The following is a 19,900-nucleotide window of genomic DNA, read 5'->3' on the forward strand; positions in this document are numbered from 1 at the left end:
TTTTTTAGATAGGATTAAGTAGCTCAGCACTAACTTAACCTTCCCAACTTGAGCAGCAGAAAGTAGCTGCTCCTCTGCCAAAGTTATTCCAGCTTATTTCATGGCTATCATGGGTGTAACCAGAGTTCATAAAGAACAGTTTTAAAAATTATAAATTGTTTAGGAGGAGGCCCCTGAATCCTTGTGCTCCTTATCCCAGGTGGCATATGTCATGTCTCTACCTCGGACACCTCATCAGTTCTGGTTCCACTATCAAAAAGAAGGTACTGGAAATTGTGCGTTCCGGTAGATTCTGGGTCTTGGTCTAGGTCTTGTGTTTCCTACGAATAAACAGGGTCATTTGCCTATCTTGTGGGATCCTACAAGGATAAGCACTACCTTGTGAAGCACTAAGACACTATAGCTTGTGAGAAAGTGACTGGGGAAAGAATATCAGGTTCCTGTCTTGTGTTCAATAGTATTATGTGGACAGGTACTAAGATTACTTTTTTTCTAGTCTGGGTGGTCTGGAAGCAGAGTGAAGTTACAGCAATGACAGTGGGTGAGTTTTGGACAATGAAAACAAAGAGAATGATCCATCCAAATAGACACAACTTGATTTTATTAATAAAATTTGTATCTTCCTCTTTGAGGTGACAGTTACAAACTTTGGTTCAAAAATAAAAGAAAATATGAACAGCAAGAAGTTGACTTTTGAAATCTCACTTTTACATGTATAAACGTGCATAAGAAAATACCAGTTGGAAATGAGCCAGCAGAAGCTAGTACTATTTAATTTAACAATTTATAAGAAATAGAAACAAACATTTCTTTTCAAGTCTTACATATATTATGAAAAATAATTACAAAAGGATTTGTGTTGTAAAACTAAAATGTAATTTCTACTTCCAACTACCTGAATAAAATGTTCAGAGGGAAGGCCAAACCAACTTTTTTTGGTGAGATTTGAATAGCAAATTGGGTCAAAGACAGCTCTGTAGGAAGCGGTCCCCTCACATGTTGCTTAGCAACTATGTAGAATCACATGACCTAGACATATTGCATCCCTGGCCTTGGGTTGAAATAACAGGAAAAAAAAATTCATATTAATGGGATGGGCAAATATTGTATAGGACCACTCTGTGGAACTTTTTTTATCCAGTTCAGGAAGAAAACACCCATCATTGCTTACATAAAAATCTAAGTAAACACTGCAAAAAATCCATAAATAACTGTTTAGAATCCAGTTTTAATATTTATGCAGACCAGACAAGCACAATGGAAATAAAATTCAGATGACATCTAAAAAAAAAAAAAAAGAAGGAAAGCTATATGACTAATTTATTTCACACAGATTTATAACAGATCTCTCACACAGAAGTTGCTTTGTTTCTTACATATTTTCCCCACCCAAAAATATAAACTTGTCTCTTTTAGGTATATACAGGTATCGTATGGAATTCTGGAATTATGAAAGAAAATAAAAAGTCTGAGGTATAGCACCATGGAACACAGCACCTTTGATGGTGGTTTCACTATTGAACTTTATCATCACAGAGTGATATCAGCAGAAAAGAGTTGTTTGCAATGCTGCTCAAGATCTTCCAGTTTTGCCACCTTAAATTTTGTTGGCGACTTCAAATAACAAAGCTCTTCAACAACAATATATACAAAGGGGTTTTATTATTAATCTGAAATGGAATTGGCTTCACTGGCAATTACAGCTTTACTTTTTCAGAATACATACACAGTATTGACAATGTAGTTCTGCAATTACAAAATAAGAGCCAGATGCAATTCAGAGACACATGCAAGTTTTGGAAATGGACAGAGAAATAACAGTATAGTACTGTACATAGAATAATTACAGTATATTAAATACTTTCTTAACACCTCTTTGTTGTAATAGAAGGAGCACCATGTTGTTTGTTCTTTTACAGCACCAAAGGAATCCAAAGGGGGGTGTTCCTAAAGTGAGCCTTATGTTGTCTGTCTGTGCCACAGCATCTTTGCAAAATAAGTTTAAGTCATGTGATTCTGGCCCTACAAGGGCAACAATTACTTACTAGATAAGACATACATACACAGCAAGACATATTTTCTATGCCATTCTTATTCAAAACTTGCATGTGGCATGAAGTGGGTTGGTAGCACCAAAGTGCAACATTTTTGTTGATCTGACTTTGTATTAAGCTTAACCAAGGAAGCAGACAGGGCCGACTTCAAATCCAAACTTCTGGTTCTGATCACCAAAGTCATTGATCATCACATCAACTATAGGCACTTGGTCTATTTTGGGTGTGTTGATTTCGATCACCGTCTTTGCATAGCCTTTTCTTGACTGTTAAAAAAGAAGCAAAAGAAAAACAAATATGGTTACATATCAGAGCAGTAAACACATGCTGTAGATCTTCACTAGTTATCTCTGAAGGGTAGAATTTATAAATTATTGCCCCCTTCACGCACTGGATATTGTAAACGCTAAACTTTATGTTTTATTAGGATTTTATTTAAAAATAATGACATGAATTGTCTTTGATTTTAGAAAGTGATTGTCCCATAGCTTTCTGACTTACTAAAGTAGGTCTACAAATGCAAAACTATCTAAGACATTGAATATTTCTCAGAGAATTCTGAGTTCACATCTATACTATATTCTCATAGCAGTGGGTGTCTTCCTTGTGAAGAAATCACTAATTAGTTCTGAAAGTCAGAAGAAAGATCAACTTCTAAGAAGGAAGACTGTATCCATCTCACGAAATATTACAGTAGCTGTTTGGACACGAAAGAAAGTAGTAGTCTGACAGGACAGCCAACTGATGCGCTTAGAAACCAGGTTTGAAAGCACACTCTTACTTCCTAACAAACGCTTTCTAACTTCTCTAAATATCATCCAGACAAGCCACCATGTTAGTTACTAGGACGGCACTTCATGCAGATGGTCTTTCATATCTTGCTGAGACCCCTTTCAGCTATGCCAGGGGCTTGGAATTTAGATGTGCATCCAAGGTGGTAGATCCAAGCACTCTCAGTTCAGTGACAGAGTTACACCCTAAATCACTTCAAGCTCTCCACACTAACGCAGTGTGGATCACAAGAGCAAAATAAATATACAGGACATACAGAGAGGCTGGCACGAGGAGTGGTGTAACAGAATGCCATCACTGAGAGGAGAAATTTCTGCAACTAACTGAGCTGTATCTCTGTCAGAGCCATCCAGGCACTTTCAGGTCTCTGATTCTCCATCACTGATTTCTCAGGAACTGTCTTCAAAACGGTCCCATATCAAAACACAAAATAATTAACGAGGATTCAACTGTCACTTGCTCCTTTGATGTCTTTGTTTCAAAGTGTTCAGCACAAATGGTTGTGTTTCTGAAAAGAGGTAACTGTTGCTAGGCCTACAAAGATCCTGCTGGAGAGGTGGTCAGTGAGCTGATGCATGTTCAGACAGCTCCAGAGATTTTAGCTGAGCTAAGAGAGGATTCTGAAACTTCGCTTGGCTTTGACTACCAAAAGAAGATAAAAGGAAATATGATGTCACATGTAAAATTATACAAACTAATTCGCTGTGACTGCATACATACATATGGCTTAGTTCATACATTTTTTTACCGTATTCACTAAGTATGCTGTAAGCATATGCCTTGATTTTGAGTATAAATGTATACTGCTGATGGGCTGCCTCCCATAATTATGCTCTTTTGCTTCTGTTCTTCTCTTCTACTGTGTTCATACTAGCAGATAGTCTAGTTTCAGCACATTGGTGCTGACAGCCTGTATCCATGCCAGGTTTGTCCCACTTCTGTTGCTTGTCTTACGGTTATTTTTTCTTTTTTGGTACATATTTGGAAATTAAATAAAGGACTAGTGTACTGTAGTTAAAACTGATTATACTAAAAGGCAGTCTATTAAAAATAAAGTGCTTAGAAATCTTTTCTCAAAAGAAAGCTGTGAAAAATGAATTTGTTTGATTTCTACTTAAATTGACAGGTTGGTTTCATAAAGACTCTTCTGATACTCTACTTACCGCACAGCCGTCGTGAAGAGCTTTGATGTAAGGATTGTTGTCATAAGACATTTCTTCATCATTTGATCCTAAGAACCTTAGTGCTTTGTCATAGCTGTCAGACGACGCATCATGCCAAGCTACAGACTGATGACAGTTGTAAGTGAAATTTTGTCTGGCAGAGGCACTCAATAGTTTAAGGAATGTCATTTGAACCATATTAATGGAATTGCCTTCAACATCCAAGTAGGAAAGCTGGAAAATATAAGAAGGTACATGAATATTTACCTATTTCCCCTGTTAAAATGCAAAACAAACTTAATGTTGACAAAAGAACCTCATAACACTTCCATTGAAAACTCAACCTTTATGGAGTTTTAAAGTTCAATAAAGCTATGACTCACTAAATAGATTTTCATGTTGTAGTAATGTATTTAGGGTGAAGAACTATAGTTTTAACTTTATTCTAATAGGAAAGACAGAGAATGACTCCTACTGTATAGTGTAAAACAGTAGAATCACTTTGGGAATCTGTTTTTATACAAAGTCATGTCAGCCTGCAGTTTCATCTTTTCATACTCCATATATTTCCAGTTACCTAGAATGGGGCAGGGTTTCATCTCCAGCTGGTTTACTAAGGTTCAGTGGTGATGTGTGGTCTGTCAGAAGCCAGAACCTCATCATTAGCTGTGCAGGCGACCACTTGGATCACTGTGGGACAACGCAGAGCAGACTTCTGCTGTGCAGTGGCAATATAGCTGCCCTGACATTTAGGGCAAAAAGGCAGGGACTGAAAAGTCTTTTCATTATCTAAATAGTTAAAATTCCTTGGGATCTGTTGGTAACTGCTAGCATGCATTTGATGTATTAATAATTGTTGTGTTGCAGTGACAACTTACAAGTTTGCCTCGCTTAAATTCACTAAACCAAGATCCTGGATTCTCCTTTGGCCATGATGAAATTCTAACCTGTGTGGTAGAACAGCAGAGATCAAAGTATTTACCACATATGTTAAAAGATATGAAGGTTTAACATTACCTGGGAAAAATGTCACATCGGACAGTAAAGAACGATTCTTCTTTCTGAAATTTTACCTCTTTAAAGCTCTAAAATAGAATGTTTTTCTTGTATAGGATGCCTTCAAATAGCTGACTTTAAATGGAGTCCAGGGTGACAGCTTATAAAGAGAGTTAGTTCTATTTAAGGGAGATTGCTGTCATCTGTTAAGATTCAGGTAAACTGCTGGTATAAATTGTTCCTGTGAAGGCTGCCTGAATTAGAGATTTCTCTGTTGTTGATGCTGATAGATCTCTCTCATTTAGGCAAGCTTTTAGAAAGCCTTCCTCTACACCAGATGCCCCATCAGAGGTAATTTATAACAATGAGTGATGACACAATACATACTGTTTTACATCTACTTTGCATAGGTATAAATGAATAAATGAACTCAATAGAGAAACACTGTAAGACTTTAGCTTTTAGGTGTCAAAGCCTGGACTACGAACTTTAACTAGCTGCACAGCTATGTTGCATTCTGAAACGCAGTGAAAGGTTAGCCAGCAGGTGCACAGATTCCCTACCTAAGCAAAAGAGTGAAAATGCTGTTTACACCTTTTACCCCTTCATTCAGAATTTCATTGGAATCAGTAAGACAGAGGCATGAAAACGTTACAAGGTAGTTATCCTGTTCAGTTCAACACTGAAACAGTGATCTTTCAACAGCCAACTGAAAACACAGATCAGTACTTACTCCTTCAGATTTCTTATCTGGGTAGATGCAAGTTTCCCCACCTGCTGTGAAATTGCAGTATACTTTGAAGGAGTCTCCAGAACAGCCCTGGTTAGGATCAATCCAATATTCCCCTAAAACAAATGAGAAAAATATTTGCCTTATATAGTCAAAATGGTATTTGGAAGATTCAGATTTTATTACTAACTAATGGCCCTCCAAAGTTTGTAGCAAAGTTATTTTATATGACTGATGAGAAAGTAACCCTTTCTTTTCTGCCTTGTGATTTGTTGCTGCTGTTTATTATGAAAGATAAAGTGTATTTTTATCTGAGTGCTTTGGTTTTCATCTACCTTTACTTCAAACCTTGACTCTTGCAGGATACTACTGAGGTTATGGAGGAACTGTGGAGAGCTCAGTCTAGAGGAGGAAAGACATTATGTGTGAAACATACGTGGCAGGTCTCAACACTTTGGCCTTTTCAGTATTTCAGCTAGAAGGATAATTTGTACCTGTGGTGACAGGACTCTCAAAAACAGAGCAAAGGCAGCCTTAGGCAGAAATAAGCTGTGGCTTAGGTGAGAGAGCAAAGTCTGGAGTCATCTACGTTATCTGTCTACATAAAGATGCTGTCACACAGGACTTCGTGAGGTTGTAGCTGGTGCAAGTACTTAAAGCTTTCAGTCAGAGAGATATGTCTCAAGCAAAGATGTTTTTTACTACTGGGTTATGAAGACACAACACTAGTGAAACTTTGGGCTGCTTTAGTTGATAAAAACACCTTTAATAACGCTTGGTTAGTGGGAAAGACGGTTGAAACCTGTGTGAGGCTTCCCACAGTCCTACCAGACCAGTGTGATCGAGAATTCTGACCCTACAATGCTAGGGCGACTGAAAGCTGGCCAAGAAAAAGAGCTGCAGTCAATCCAAGGTCCATAAAAAATCAGCGCTTTTTAAAAACTACTATTCTAATGGCAGTTTCTGTGCAGTGGGTCCTTATCTCCAGCTAGTTTCACAGCGAGACAGCAAAAGATTTTCTGACACTGCTGTTCTAATCCAGTCTCAACCAAATAGTGGAGGTTTCACAAAGGCATGACAAATCCTTTCACCAGTTCTGTCTTCTGAATACAAGGAATAGACAAAGCACTTATGGTATTAAAATTCTATTGATTCAGGCTGTATTTATCGAAAACAGTCTTTCCTACCTGTAAATCTTGTCCCTGGAGAATTTTTTTATTGTAATGAATGCATCTATTTTTATTTTAACCAAAATAAGATTACTTTCATACAAAGAAAGCTTCAAATAATAAGCAAATACTGGTAAATGAAGAAGGTGAACGCGTTCTATAAAAAAGCATCCATTATTATGGAGGTACTGAATTGTAAAATATGTACTTTTCATATAGCACATACACTGCTTAACTACTCCTCAAGGCAACCATCTGTTTTTATCTACCTAGAGCGAAGGCAATAAAATATTATTAAACTGTCAAAATCTATTTTTCTTCCTATTTAAAACCAGAAAAATATTGTTTTGAACTGGGAGAAATATCCATTATAATAAAAAAAAAACAGGAAAGGATGAAAACTCTGTGAAGGCTGGCTTTCATTTAAACCTTTCCAGAGGGGTAAACTCATGAAAAAAAGAAGCAAACAACAAAGAATAATTAAATCAAGATAGTTCTTTAGAACACAGTGCCTACTCTGCATCTTATTAAGCTAGTACTTAGAAGCATGGAACAGTATCAGAGAAAATTGCATGTGTATTTGTTGTGTATTTGTTGAATGATATAGAACAAACAGCAGTCGTGCAGTAGAACAAATTATTGTTTCTAAGGGTAAAAGAATAAGACATTTTTGAGAGGTATAATCAATAATAAATCCCATGTAATATTAATACCAATGCTATTTTATATGATTATGCTAAGCTAAAGCATACAGCTACTAAACCAATCCTCATTTCTTTTAAAAGAATCTGTTAGCTATACAAGCATGCTGGCATTTACGATTTTACTTTTGATTGATCTAAATAGCATCAGTCTTTCATCCCTCTCCTGTTTGGATAGTTCTGGAAACAAAAGGCCCACGTTTCAAAACAATAACTGTTTTTTGTTTAGCACTTCAAAAAGTTTTATATCTCAAACTAAATCAGGTTATATGTTCAAAGAATTTTGGCTTCTACTAAAAGAACATGTCTTACTCACATTTTATAAAGTTTTGCACCTGCGAAAATGGATTTAATGAGACTGTACTTGTTGAGCAACTAAACTAAGCATCTACCAATACTTAATTATTCTCCTGAAGTATCTTAGCAAATCATAACTTCAGCCCTGTTTGCTTTTGTCATGAAATATGAACATACCGTCTGGGAAGTCTGGGTGGCAGAGCTGCAAGTCTTTGCAAGTTCGCGCTGGATTATTCTGAGTGCCCATTGGAAACTTCATATGTTCAATGTCTTGCTTCAGTGAATTCAATGAACCAAAGATCTCTTCCATGCCATCGGAATAATCCAGAATATTATCACCAGCATCAGATAACATGTAATCAGGTGACCTTCTTGTCTTTTTCGGTGACTGGATTGGCAGCGGCTGGATTACCTCACCTGGAGGACCCTGAGTGGAAATAAACACTGGTTACCTTTTCTGTTGGTTTTTTTTGGCTGCATAAATGCACAAAAACCACAGAATGTGGCTTGGAGATGCTTTGAATATGTTTTCTTCAAAATTTTTATTTCTTTATTTCATTTATGTTCTTCAAATTTATGCCTATGTGCTTTGGTTTATTTGCAGAAAAAAAATGATTGTAGAAGGTGAAATAATCATCGTGCTCTAAACTCTTCTCACTACACTGCTGAATGGTGAAGTGTGCTGCCGTCACATAAGTTAAGCATGTAGAACTGACTTGCAATTGCCTTTTCATCCCTGGCAATTCCCTTTTCATCCCTGGCAATTCCCTGAAGCATAGGCACAGGCTACGACAAATGAAAACCGTGGAAGTTTGCTATGATAAAACTTAAAAGTTCCACTCGGGGTTTATGAAGCAATATTTCATCTCAAGAAAATGAAACAATTCAGATTTGGATTGCTTTCATTTTCAATTGTTATGCTATGAAAAAAAGAAGTATCAGAAACAGAAGAGGAATCAGAAGAGTATCAGAAACAGGGAAACCCAAAATAATTCCATTTCCTATGCTTCAATAAAACACATGAAATAATTATTGGGGAGGGTAGTTGTTTTTTGGGAGGGTGGGGGGGAGTTATTTGTTTTTTTTTTTAAGTTTCTAATGGCTCTTTCAGTGCAAACAATATATTTCTTTGTCTGGTGGATCTGAGAATTTTCAAACAATTATTATTTTCCTCAGCTGTGAGTTCATGAACGTTCTCTGCCCGTGTCAAAATAGAGTCATCATGATAATGTAATGTGTGAGCACGTCAAATAAGAGTTCTTACTTACTGGAGGACCAGGTGGACCAGGTAACCCACTGTCACCCTTTTGACCAGCAGGACCCTATAGAGTAATGAAAGAAATGCAGTGCTGACCATGTTAAAAAGTAATACACACAAATATTAAGTAAAAGAACAAAAAACATAGAGGAGAATTACTCACACTGGATCCTTTAGAACCTTTTGGACCTTGGGGACCCTACAGGAAAGAACATATAACTATAGTTGGAATATTTTTTCATGCAACATTGGAGTATTATGAAAAAGAAGACTATAATAAACTACTTACAGGTAAACCAGGAGGACCAGGGGGACCGAGTGGACCAGCAGGACCAGAAATTCCCTAAGAAGGAATAAGATAATAAGTACAGAAGTATTTTGTATGCTGGATTGAAAAATGCATATCTATGAAAATGGTAGTTAGTCCCACTATACGTTCAACTCTGATGAGTTTTGTTTAAGGCCATTTGCTAGTGACTAAAATAGTTTTTAAGTTTAAAATATTATCTGACAGTTTGATTTGCTTGTAGTTGTTCTTATGCTGCTGTATATATAATCACAACTGTGTTTCCCTCACGATTGGCTTGGAAACATCACTTTTTACTTAGTGCCTTAAAACAGGACTTAATGACTATGAGAAAGGAAGCTACTTTGGGCAGTAGAGTTAATAAACACAATTAAATTGGTGCTGCTACTTTTACCTCATCCCTAAATTAGGTGTATGTGTTTCCTTGGTCTTCTGAAACACTCTATAATCGCATTTTAAGCTGTTTAACTTCACTGTGTTTGTACAATGCCTAGGAAAATTTTAACCTCTAGCAGGAGGCTCTGGATGTTAAAAGTTTATAGAAACCTACTTTTCTCTCAAAAGAAAGACTAGAATCCATGATCTTTGCTTGCACAGAACCTGAATGAAAACACAAGCATATTTTACTCACTGCATCACCCTTGGCTCCAGGAGATCCTTGTGGGCCAGGAAGACCCCTATCACCCTTTTCACCCTGTTCTCCTGGAGGTCCAATCAGGCCAATCAAACCAGGATGTCCCTAAACAAAATAGAAGAAAATATAGTTAATATATAGTCATCACTGTTGCTAGTCGACAATTAACCTGAAAACAAATTATTTGGAAAAAATAACAGCATATTCATTGCTGTTAGTTTGTTTTTGGACTTAGAGATTATTTGCAAGCTGTGACCGTAAAACAGATCTAAGTACACCATAGTCCTTACTGAAACTGATAAAGAAATAACAATACCTGTGGGTACAGATTTTATACCAATTTTCACATTTAAATGCTAAAAGCACATTATAGAGTTGCACATTTTCCCCACATGTCATACAGCTGTATAAAAAGCTGATCAAAGCATTTTGTAAATAAAAATTGAAATTCTCAAGATACAATGATATCATATCCCTTTCTCTATGCAGTTTTTCTCCGACACACAAGCAATCAATAATTGGAACTGCACTAGAAAATGCTGCCCCAGATAGGGGGCCTAAAAGAAAGCTGAGGAGGAACTTCTTACAAAGATATGTAGTGATAGGACAAGGGGGAATGGCTTTAAATTGGAGAGGGGCAGATTTAGACTAGACATAAGGAGGAATTTCTTAACGCTGAGGGTGTTGAGGCACTGGCACAGGTTGCCCAGGGAAGCCGTGGCTGCCCCATTCCTGGAGGTGTTCAAGGCCAGGTTGGATGGGCCTTGGGCAGCCTGGTCTGGTGGGAGGTGTCCCTGCCCATGGCAGAGGGGTTGGAACTCAATGAACTTTAAGGCCCCCTCCAACTCAAACCATTCCATGACTCTATGATTCTTTGTTTCAATCCATTATTTCAAAAGAATGTATTATAGCTGTTTGATGTTTATATTTTGTTGTTTCAAACGAAATTTTCAAATACTTTTTATTTCTACTTAGTTTGTTTTTGTAAAACCGACATTTCTCTTTACATCAATGTCTTTGCGATTTTCATTACAAGGAAGAATCACCTGGTGAACTGATTACCATACAGGCAGCAATCTTTCTCTTTCTATGTATCTCCAGGATAAGAGATGTGGCTTAAAGCTTCATGACTGCTATTAAGGCTATAGAAAGCTTATTGATAGACATGTTAAGTTGTCTTGGTTTCTGATACAAAACCTCTAGTGTTTCTTTCTGCTAATTTTATACAGACTTTTAGACAGGGTCAAAATTACAAGAGTACAAACAATGAATAAAAATTTACCTTCTCTCCTTTGGAACCTGGATCTCCTTTCAGGCCAGGCAAGCCAGGCGGACCCTAAGTAAATCAAGGGAAGTAATGTTAAAATAAGTTTTAACATACTGCACAGCTCATGTTTTCTTGAACTATTATTAAAGGTAGTGTTAGTCAAAGTATAGAGTCACTCAGTGGCTGATGGTTGTGATTGATGGTATGTGACCGAGGGCTCAGGATAAAGTTGAAATGTATGTTTAAAAAGGCATAATGATGTTATTGTAGCATTTAAATTACTTTATAATTAGAAATCTATAAAAAGTTGTATGATTAGAAATCTATGAAGCAGAGGGTCAACTAAATTCTTAAAGAGCACTGAAAGTATACAGCAAATGATAAAAGAATATATATTCAAATAATTTTTTGTTTGTGGTTACTTTACGTTTTCAATTATTACTTCCACTTTAGCTGCTGTACTTTATTACTTGCTTATTTAAGCCCTTTCTTTCATAAAACAGTGGAAAGAATCTCAATTTATTTTCTCCTAGTTTACTACAGCTCAGTAAGATTTTTGCAGAATATAAATCAGGTTGCTCATAATAATTGCTCTTCAATATTATTTTGTTGGAGAACTACCTCATACTTTATTTCAGCACTCAAGGCATTGTCTTGGGATTATGACTTCCTTGGCTTGCCACCTCTCACTCCTGTATGACCATGGATATTGCAATTAAATTTATATTTTCTAAATATTCAAGTCTTCTCCACTCAACATTGCAAGCTCACGCAACGTGGCTTAGGTGTGTGAGCTCCACTAACATGTACAAGCTTATGGTCTTTTGTCACTTCTGTAAATGTGATCAGTTACATAAATTACTTAAGTTTTACAATACTAGTCTAGGCAATCCTAAATGTTTTTAGGAAATGCCTTAGTCTCTTCGGAGATATGGATATCTTGTTGGATATGGATAATACCCCTGCATTACAAAGGTATTAAACCTATAGCTTTTTAGGCATTACATGGTTCACATCATATAAGCAGCTTATGATTTTTTAATTTGCATTTACAAACCAACCTTGCTGCAGCACAGTAACAACATACGTTACTTTATGAAACTGAGTAAGAAATGTTCTTTATTCTAAGTGTTACCTGCAGTAGCCCCTAAGCATTGCTCCATGCCGCCAGATTTCTGTAAACAGATATATGCTGGGGCAGGAGACAGAGATGTAAACAACCAACAGAGGGTCAACAGAGCCATTCTACATAGAGCCCTTTCATATTCTTGGGGTGGGTATGGGAGGGGGCAACCCAAAACAATCTTTTCTTTTCAGGTGGTTCCAGTGCAGGCTGATGCTTAGAGAATTTATTGGAAAGCTCCACTGCAGTTTTGCTACCTTATCCTGTGAAGGATAAGCACGTTCCAATGGATAGATCTTACTTTCTGCACATCCCTTGCAAAAACCACTGAATAATCTTATTATAACTTGACAGAAGCTTACTTTCCCTGACAGTGCTTTTTTTAATATTTAGTGGGGTCATAAGAGCAGTCCATTAAAGATGCTATTTCTAAAATCTCCTTTTTTTCCCCCCTAACAGCCAGTTTTTCTAAAAAAAAAAAATCCTTATTTATAATTCTAGCATAACTTTGAGGGACTTGAGAAATCTTCTGAGGTTCATAAGAATGGCAATATTGGTTTTGTGTCATTTGTACAGAATGAGGTGAAAAATTTAGGCCACACAGTGATACGCAAGCACAGAAAAGGCATTCATTTCTCAGAGGCTATTAATCTCACACCAAACATCTATCTATGCATTAGGCACGGAGCTGCTAGACTAAGTCAGTATCTCATCAGTACGAGTCTCCTGCTGGCAGTGGACATCTGTGAAGTTATGATATGGATAGCAGTAATAAGTGAAGTTTTCAACCTGGCACAGACTCAAACCTGCCATAACACTTCATATACAAAACATTATTCAGTGTGTGTCCTTTCCGTCTTTACTATCATTAGATGCAAAAGCCCAGGCAGATACATAATTCATGAATGAAAAGTGAAATTTTTAAGCTTTTGGAATACAGAATCAGCCATTTTCACCTGCAGCATGTTGTGCTCTACTGCAAATCTGCTTCCATATTTTTCTCCTGATAGCAATCTGCTGAAGAGGGAGGGAGATGAAGGAGCAAGACCTAACCTTAGCAACTTTTACATATAAACTTTACTTCCTTAAAATCCAAACCACGGTTTAAGTTGTAGCAACGCATCTGAAAAAAAGTTCTTGTAGAGCCGACAGGAAGCCTGTGCATTTGGGAGTATATAGTTGAATTAATACACTCCACTTCAGGTTTGAATAGAGTATTTATTTAAGATCTCAAATGTTGGAAGACACATCTTTTCACGATGTATTTGGAGGCTTCTGTTGACTTACATACGGGAAAGGGATGCTTATTATTTCTGAATAATTGTTCATTGGCTTTTAGAATTCAGCACAGAATTGTAACTGAGGAGATTAGTTTTCAGTTCTCTGATTTGTCTCCCATGCATTTTATTTGTAAACTGGGCACATAATTTGAAAACTATGGTGGTGGTTCCATCATAAACTCCTTGGAGAGAAAAGGTTTTTATTACGGGCTGAGCACATGGGAGTCCTTTAAATTGCAGCTTCTCATTCATTGTTCCCAGTCTCTGACTTGCAATGCATTATCCATGAGAATTTAGCCAAAATTACAATGTTAAAATGAAGAGTTACAGTGTAAGGTCTCCTCAGCACATTATTTGCTCACTGTTGCTTTCTAAGGGACAGAGAAAAATGAAATTATATGTAAAGGCCATTGTAATACCATCAATAATTATATGCACAGAGGTGATCAACAGATACACCTATGTACCAGATCACTGTTCCTAGAAAAAAACTTTCTAGTGTGTGGGGCATAGAAATAACATGCCCTGAAACTCTTTGCTTATAGGTTAACAAGTTGCATGTTTGGAACTTTTTTGGAAATGTAAATGGTTACCCAAATACTTTCATCCATGAAAGTGTTTCAGACAATGAAAGAAAAGGGAATTTCTCATGTTCACATATGCACACGCAAGTAAAAGACTGGTTTAGGGTAGAAGTCTTACTTTACGCAGCATTTCAGTTTGAATTCCCCATTTTTTCCATTTTCATCTTCATATACTGGAAAAGCCTGATGTGAAGATTTTATGGCTATGTTCAGACCTTGAGGTCTCACTGTGAATGCTCTTTGGAAACACTGTGAGTTTAGGTAAATAGCTTAAGCATAAAAACTTTCAGTATTAAGGCTACCCAAAGACCTGCATCTTTTGTATCCTCTAAGTCCATATAGAAAAAGGAACAGAGGATTTCCTTCACACTTTCTACCCACAGTCTTCCTCTTTCCCTTTAAGAGCCACATAATTTGTGAAGCAGAGGGTAGCCTCATCTTGCCCAATACTCCTGAAGTAATCTGACTGTCTATATTGGCATAGTTAACTTTCTGGCCAAAATAACACAGTGGATTTTACTTAGTATGTGATAACACTGCCTGCACACTGTAAAATGCCTTGAGAATGTAACATTTGGGTTGGTTTTTTTTTCTGCCAACCTATAACAGTCCATCTTATGTTTCAAAGCTCTTTTATTCTAAATGTGTCACTCAACTGTGACAACAGAGGTGAACTCTACTTCAGTGAGTTTGGAAAGCAAGTGAGATGAGATCTTTCCACCAAATTATATTACCTTTCCTTGACATGTGAAGAACTAACCCCACTGGTGATATAGCTCAGATTTGAATTTCTGCTCATAATGCTGAATAAGAAAACTAATATTGTGCAATTTGCACTCACAGTGTGGTTTTTTTACCTTGTTAGAAAAAATGCACTAAAATACCAAGTGTAAATAGAAACAATGATATAATTTTGACAACACATTACCTATAAGCCTCCCTTGCTTTAATCATATCACTAACACAAAGAAAAACTGTGGTATGCCCTAGACGCCCTAGAAACTGGGAGCTTGGTTTATTCAGACCCTTTTAAACACTTTAGTCATGGATTACATTTCCTGGGACCACCATGAAGAACAATAGTCATGATGCTGCTCTTCACTTTTATAAATAAAAATAGCATATTTTCTTCTTTATCAGAAGTTCTTTTTTTTTTGCCCTACTTCTGATTAATTTGTTTCTTTCTCTAAGGAATAGTTATGATCTAAAATTTTACCCTATGAATAATGTTTTCCTAAATTAGCAGTCATTAAAATCAATGGATGTACAAAATTTACCACTGCTGAGGAAACAAAATGATTTAATGTATTAAGCTTTGTGATGTGGAGATAGAAGTAGATTTTTTGATTGTAAGCTTAATTAATTGCATTTTTATTTTTAATTCTACCTAAGGGATTTCAAGAACTTTTTACACTGCCTTATTCCACTTTTTCCCTTGTATAACTCAGCAGCATTCAGTACAACTGATCACCAACACAGGGCAATAAAATGAAGGCAGCTGTGTACCAAAGTTTTCCAGAGCAGAATAATAGTGAGTTTGTGCTAAGAACTGACTTGTACATTCAGCTTTCTCTAAATGCACAGACATGTAAATGGTGTATTTTAAAGGGTGCTTTTTCTGTTTTGGCACTGAAAGGATGGGTACTCACCAGAGGCCCTGGAGGGCCATCCTGACCTGGTGCTCCAGGTAGACCTTGTTCTCCCTAGAAAAAAAAAAAAATGTTTGCTTTACCAGAGGATATACAAGAAATGCAAGATTTAGAATATTATGATATGCTCCTCTTACTTACCACAGGGCCAGGAATGCCTCGGAGACCCTCTGGGCCAGGTTTTCCTGCAGGCCCCTGTGGACCAACTGGACCCGTCTTCCCAGGAGCCCCTTCTGCACCAGGTTCACCCTAGAAAGAATATAAGAAACGTGTCAAAGAAGAGTTGACTAAGCTCAGCACTGCAGGGAAACACAAGCTGCAAAGTGAGAGCAAAGTTCTGTCATTCCATTTTTTAAAGGCTATTCTAAAACAGTGGTCTAGACAAGACGGTTTTCTGAACAAAATTTTGATAGCTTCAATAAAGATGTGCTGTCAGCAAAACATGCTCATCTTGCTTTTCTGCAGGGGCGAGCTAAGCTGGGCCTGCACTGGTGAGAGCCCATAATATACTCCATTATGTACTGCTTCTAATTCCTTGTCTTAATTCAGATTTTATTACCTATTACTACTTCGACAATGTTGACACTTGGTGCATGATAACCAATTTACTTTTCATTTATATATAGTTTAAAATTCCATTCTCCTAAAAAAAAAAAATCATGATTGCATTACCTTTGCACCTTTTTCTCCTTGTCTGCCTTCAGCACCAGTTGCTCCAGGAGGTCCCTGTAAGAGATGGAAACTGAGCTCATAATCACAGTTTTCTAAAATATTACCAGTGGAAAAAAATCTGAATTCAATTTCCACTGTATTAATAAGCAGTAAATGCTAAGAACATTAACTTTCTGCTTGACACTTTATTCACAGAATACCCATCCTATCAGCCCTTTTTCCCTTTATAAATTTTTCTGGGACTTTAGAATACCTAATAGAATATACATTGCCTAACACCTCTGATATGATGAGGTTAAAAACAAAGAAATAGCTATGAAAAAATCAAAGTAGGATATAAAACTAAATGAAAAATACAAATTTACATATACAACAGTAGTTTTAAACTTGTTTTGCACTGGCTTCCATCTATTCACTGTAGTTTATCCACTGATTGCAAAAGGGCCTGTCATTCTACAGTGCACAGAATGGCATATAGTTCTCCATCCTCTAAGTCAGGGATGGGCTTAGTAAGCCTTCTGACTACATTTGGACAGCCAGAAACTGATATATGCCTTAATATTATCCTGTAACTATGAAAGGAAAAAAATTCACAACGAGAGGTTGTAAGCAATGAAATAAAGACACTGTCTACAAATAGCTCTTGTTATCAGGTTTCTTGCTACTGCTCTACAAAAGCTCTGTTTGACACGAGAAGGTACAACTCAGTACTGCAGGAGGACATAGAGATGGGATAAGGTTCAGGTGAAGGCCACAAAACAGGATTTGCAGTTGTCGAGCAGCACTGACTCCCTATTGCTGATGTCACTCACCTTTCATTCTCTTAAGGTTTCAGCAAAAAATAAAAAGACATCTTTCTCCTCCAAAACATCAATGGCTGATTTTCAGGTTAAGGAATCAATATTCATAGCTTCAGTTATGAACAAAATCTGAAGTGCTCTTCTTAAATGGTTCTCTCATATATCTTTAGCTTAGAAAAGACACACTCAAGATAATGGACCAACTGTTTTCCTACAAGGTTAATTTTTAGCCTGGGAAATGTCTTCATTACAAGTAGCATTTTCTTGCCAACCAATGAGCAGCTTTAAGGTAAAAGGAAAGTGACCATGATGAAATACAAGGTGATTTTCTGGCTCTATGAAACTTACTCTCTAAGACTCATCTGTTCACTAATGCAACAAGCCGTTTGTTATCTCCATGATATTTGAAAAGTCACGGCAGTCAGGAGAAGTCCCTGGTGACTGGAGGAAGGGCAACACCATGCCCATTTTTAAAAGGGTAGAAAGGTTGACTCTGAACTACTGAACTGTCAGCGTCACCTTGGTGCCTGGGAAGATCACGGAACAGATCCTCCTAGAAGCTATGCTGATATATTTCACCATCCACTACTACTGGCAAATGCTTAGAGCAACACCACCAGTTTTAGTTTAATTCCTGGAAATTTACATTCATTTTATAAATATCTACATTTTATAAATATCTACATAGAAATATATAAGATCAATCATTTGTTTCTGAAATTAAGCTTTCTCCAGAGTGTAACTGAACATGTGCATTACTGTATGGACCTTTGGCCAACAAAGTTAGTCAAGACTTTCCATCAAAGCTAAAGAAAAATTAATTAAATTACCCACAGTGGACTTTGGTCATCTGTTGTCAGGATCAACAGGTTGTTCTCTTTGGTATTCTTAAGAGATGTAAGTGGTAAAGTACTTAGTTTTACCTTCTCAAAATACAGAGAAGCTAAAAAGCCCTGGGCAGTGTGGTCCAATTGCTGACTCTTTAAAACAGGAAGAATAATTTAAATCACTGCTGTTCCAAGAATAATCTCTGATGCATATACTCCTTTGTTTACATTGTAACTGGTTGGGTGGATAGCAGTTTGCAGCAACAACAAGCAAAAATATTATCAGGTACATAAATAATGATAATACACTCACGAACCTTTTAGAAACCAGACTTTTTTTCTTACATGAATTAATTTACATGCCTGTTGTCTTTACTGCTTTAAAATTCCTTTCATTCAAGTTCCTTTACGAATTTTAATCTACCCTTCCTAAAGAACTGAAAAGAGTTGTGTGGTAGTTTGTATTTGAGAAATATGGCCTCTGCATAATCTAGAAATGCAGCTGCAACAGGAATTAGCACAGCTAAAAACACTGCGATCACTAAATTACAGATACAATGAATCCTGATTGCTAAATAAAGGGGCTGCATTCATTATCAAACAGTGCCAATGCTGCACCAAGCACAAAGCAGCTAAATGAACTGCTCTTTATAACAGACTGTGATATCTGGCATAGCACAGATGGTGCTTCTACAGAGAAACACTGCTAATTATTATTTATCTTACCTTCCTACACTTGAGTTGTTGGAGTGTCTGGTAAATTTTAACTGACAGAAAAAATCTCAATAACAGTAATTTTAAATTAATGCATGGCTCCCCACCCTTGCCACACCAGTTACCATGGTGATTTTTATGATAATTACACTTCAAGTTTGGACATACAGCCTGATACATTTTTATGTAGAACTGAGGAGACAAAAGAATTCATACAGAAACAAATTTGTTCTCAGGTTTTCTTATGTGAACCTATTGAACATTTTTGTCTTCTATTCCATATTTCATTAAAATAATTTCAACTGTTGTTCATAGCTCTGTTATCCGACTAAAAACATTATTTCCAACATGGAAAACCATTACCACATTTCACCAGTCTGTTAAGATAGGAAACTGGTATATTGTTAGATGTTCTGTGCATTTCAATCAAGAGAAAACTGGATTAATTTTTAAGTGGTGTGTGCACCCTGCTGAGGCAGCATGATGCTGTAGTCAAAATGGAAATAATCTCCTTCATAGAAATAATTACCTTTTTCCCCTAAGTTATTCAACATTTTACATAAAGCAGCTAACCAAAGAAACTTTTGCTTCTGAAAATTTAGAGGCTGGTTTTGCCGCACTATTGATACCTGTTCTTTTACTGAAAGCAGGCAGTATGCCCTCCAGTGTAGGAGAAAAACGTGTCTTAGTCTTGCACCCTAAATTCTAACATTTTTGTATTCGTGTATGGAGCCTTATGTGTATGTGGCATAGACATCTAATTGATTCTAATAAAGTAAACAGCCAAACATCAGAAAACACAGCTGAAGGGCCCAGCACATTGAAAGGCTGAGAGGAACATACGCAGGAATTACCATCTGTGTTGATTTTCATCGGTTGCATA

The 19,900-nt window shown here is 36.8% G+C and overlaps 1 protein-coding gene across 5 annotated transcripts in view; it reads right to left on the minus strand.

Annotated features, from left to right (window-relative positions):
- Nucleotides 1–638: 638 nt before the first annotated feature.
- Nucleotides 639–19,900, minus strand: part of COL11A1 (collagen type XI alpha 1 chain) — a 151,534-nt gene continuing 132,272 nt past the window's right edge. For all 5 annotated transcript variants that reach the window (XM_054073371.1, XM_054073373.1, XM_054073369.1 and 2 more), the window contains 13 exons: nucleotides 16,677–16,730; nucleotides 16,146–16,253; nucleotides 16,005–16,058; nucleotides 11,384–11,437; nucleotides 10,099–10,206; nucleotides 9,450–9,503; nucleotides 9,324–9,359; nucleotides 9,171–9,224; nucleotides 8,080–8,329; nucleotides 5,739–5,851; nucleotides 4,888–4,956; nucleotides 4,010–4,243; nucleotides 639–2,320 (listed from right to left, as the gene is read on the minus strand). In XM_054073371.1, the coding sequence (XP_053929346.1) occupies nucleotides 2,174–2,320; nucleotides 4,010–4,243; nucleotides 4,888–4,956; nucleotides 5,739–5,851; nucleotides 8,080–8,329; nucleotides 9,171–9,224; nucleotides 9,324–9,359; nucleotides 9,450–9,503; nucleotides 10,099–10,206; nucleotides 11,384–11,437; nucleotides 16,005–16,058; nucleotides 16,146–16,253; nucleotides 16,677–16,730 (1,335 nt within the window). In that variant the 3' untranslated portion in view covers nucleotides 639–2,173. The remainder of the gene's footprint in view (nucleotides 2,321–4,009; nucleotides 4,244–4,887; nucleotides 4,957–5,738; nucleotides 5,852–8,079; nucleotides 8,330–9,170; nucleotides 9,225–9,323; nucleotides 9,360–9,449; nucleotides 9,504–10,098; nucleotides 10,207–11,383; nucleotides 11,438–16,004; nucleotides 16,059–16,145; nucleotides 16,254–16,676; nucleotides 16,731–19,900) is intronic.

The sequence above is a fragment of the Cuculus canorus genome, chromosome 8 (assembly GCF_017976375.1).
Source record: "Cuculus canorus isolate bCucCan1 chromosome 8, bCucCan1.pri, whole genome shotgun sequence".
NCBI classification, from domain to species: domain Eukaryota; kingdom Metazoa; phylum Chordata; class Aves; order Cuculiformes; family Cuculidae; genus Cuculus; species Cuculus canorus.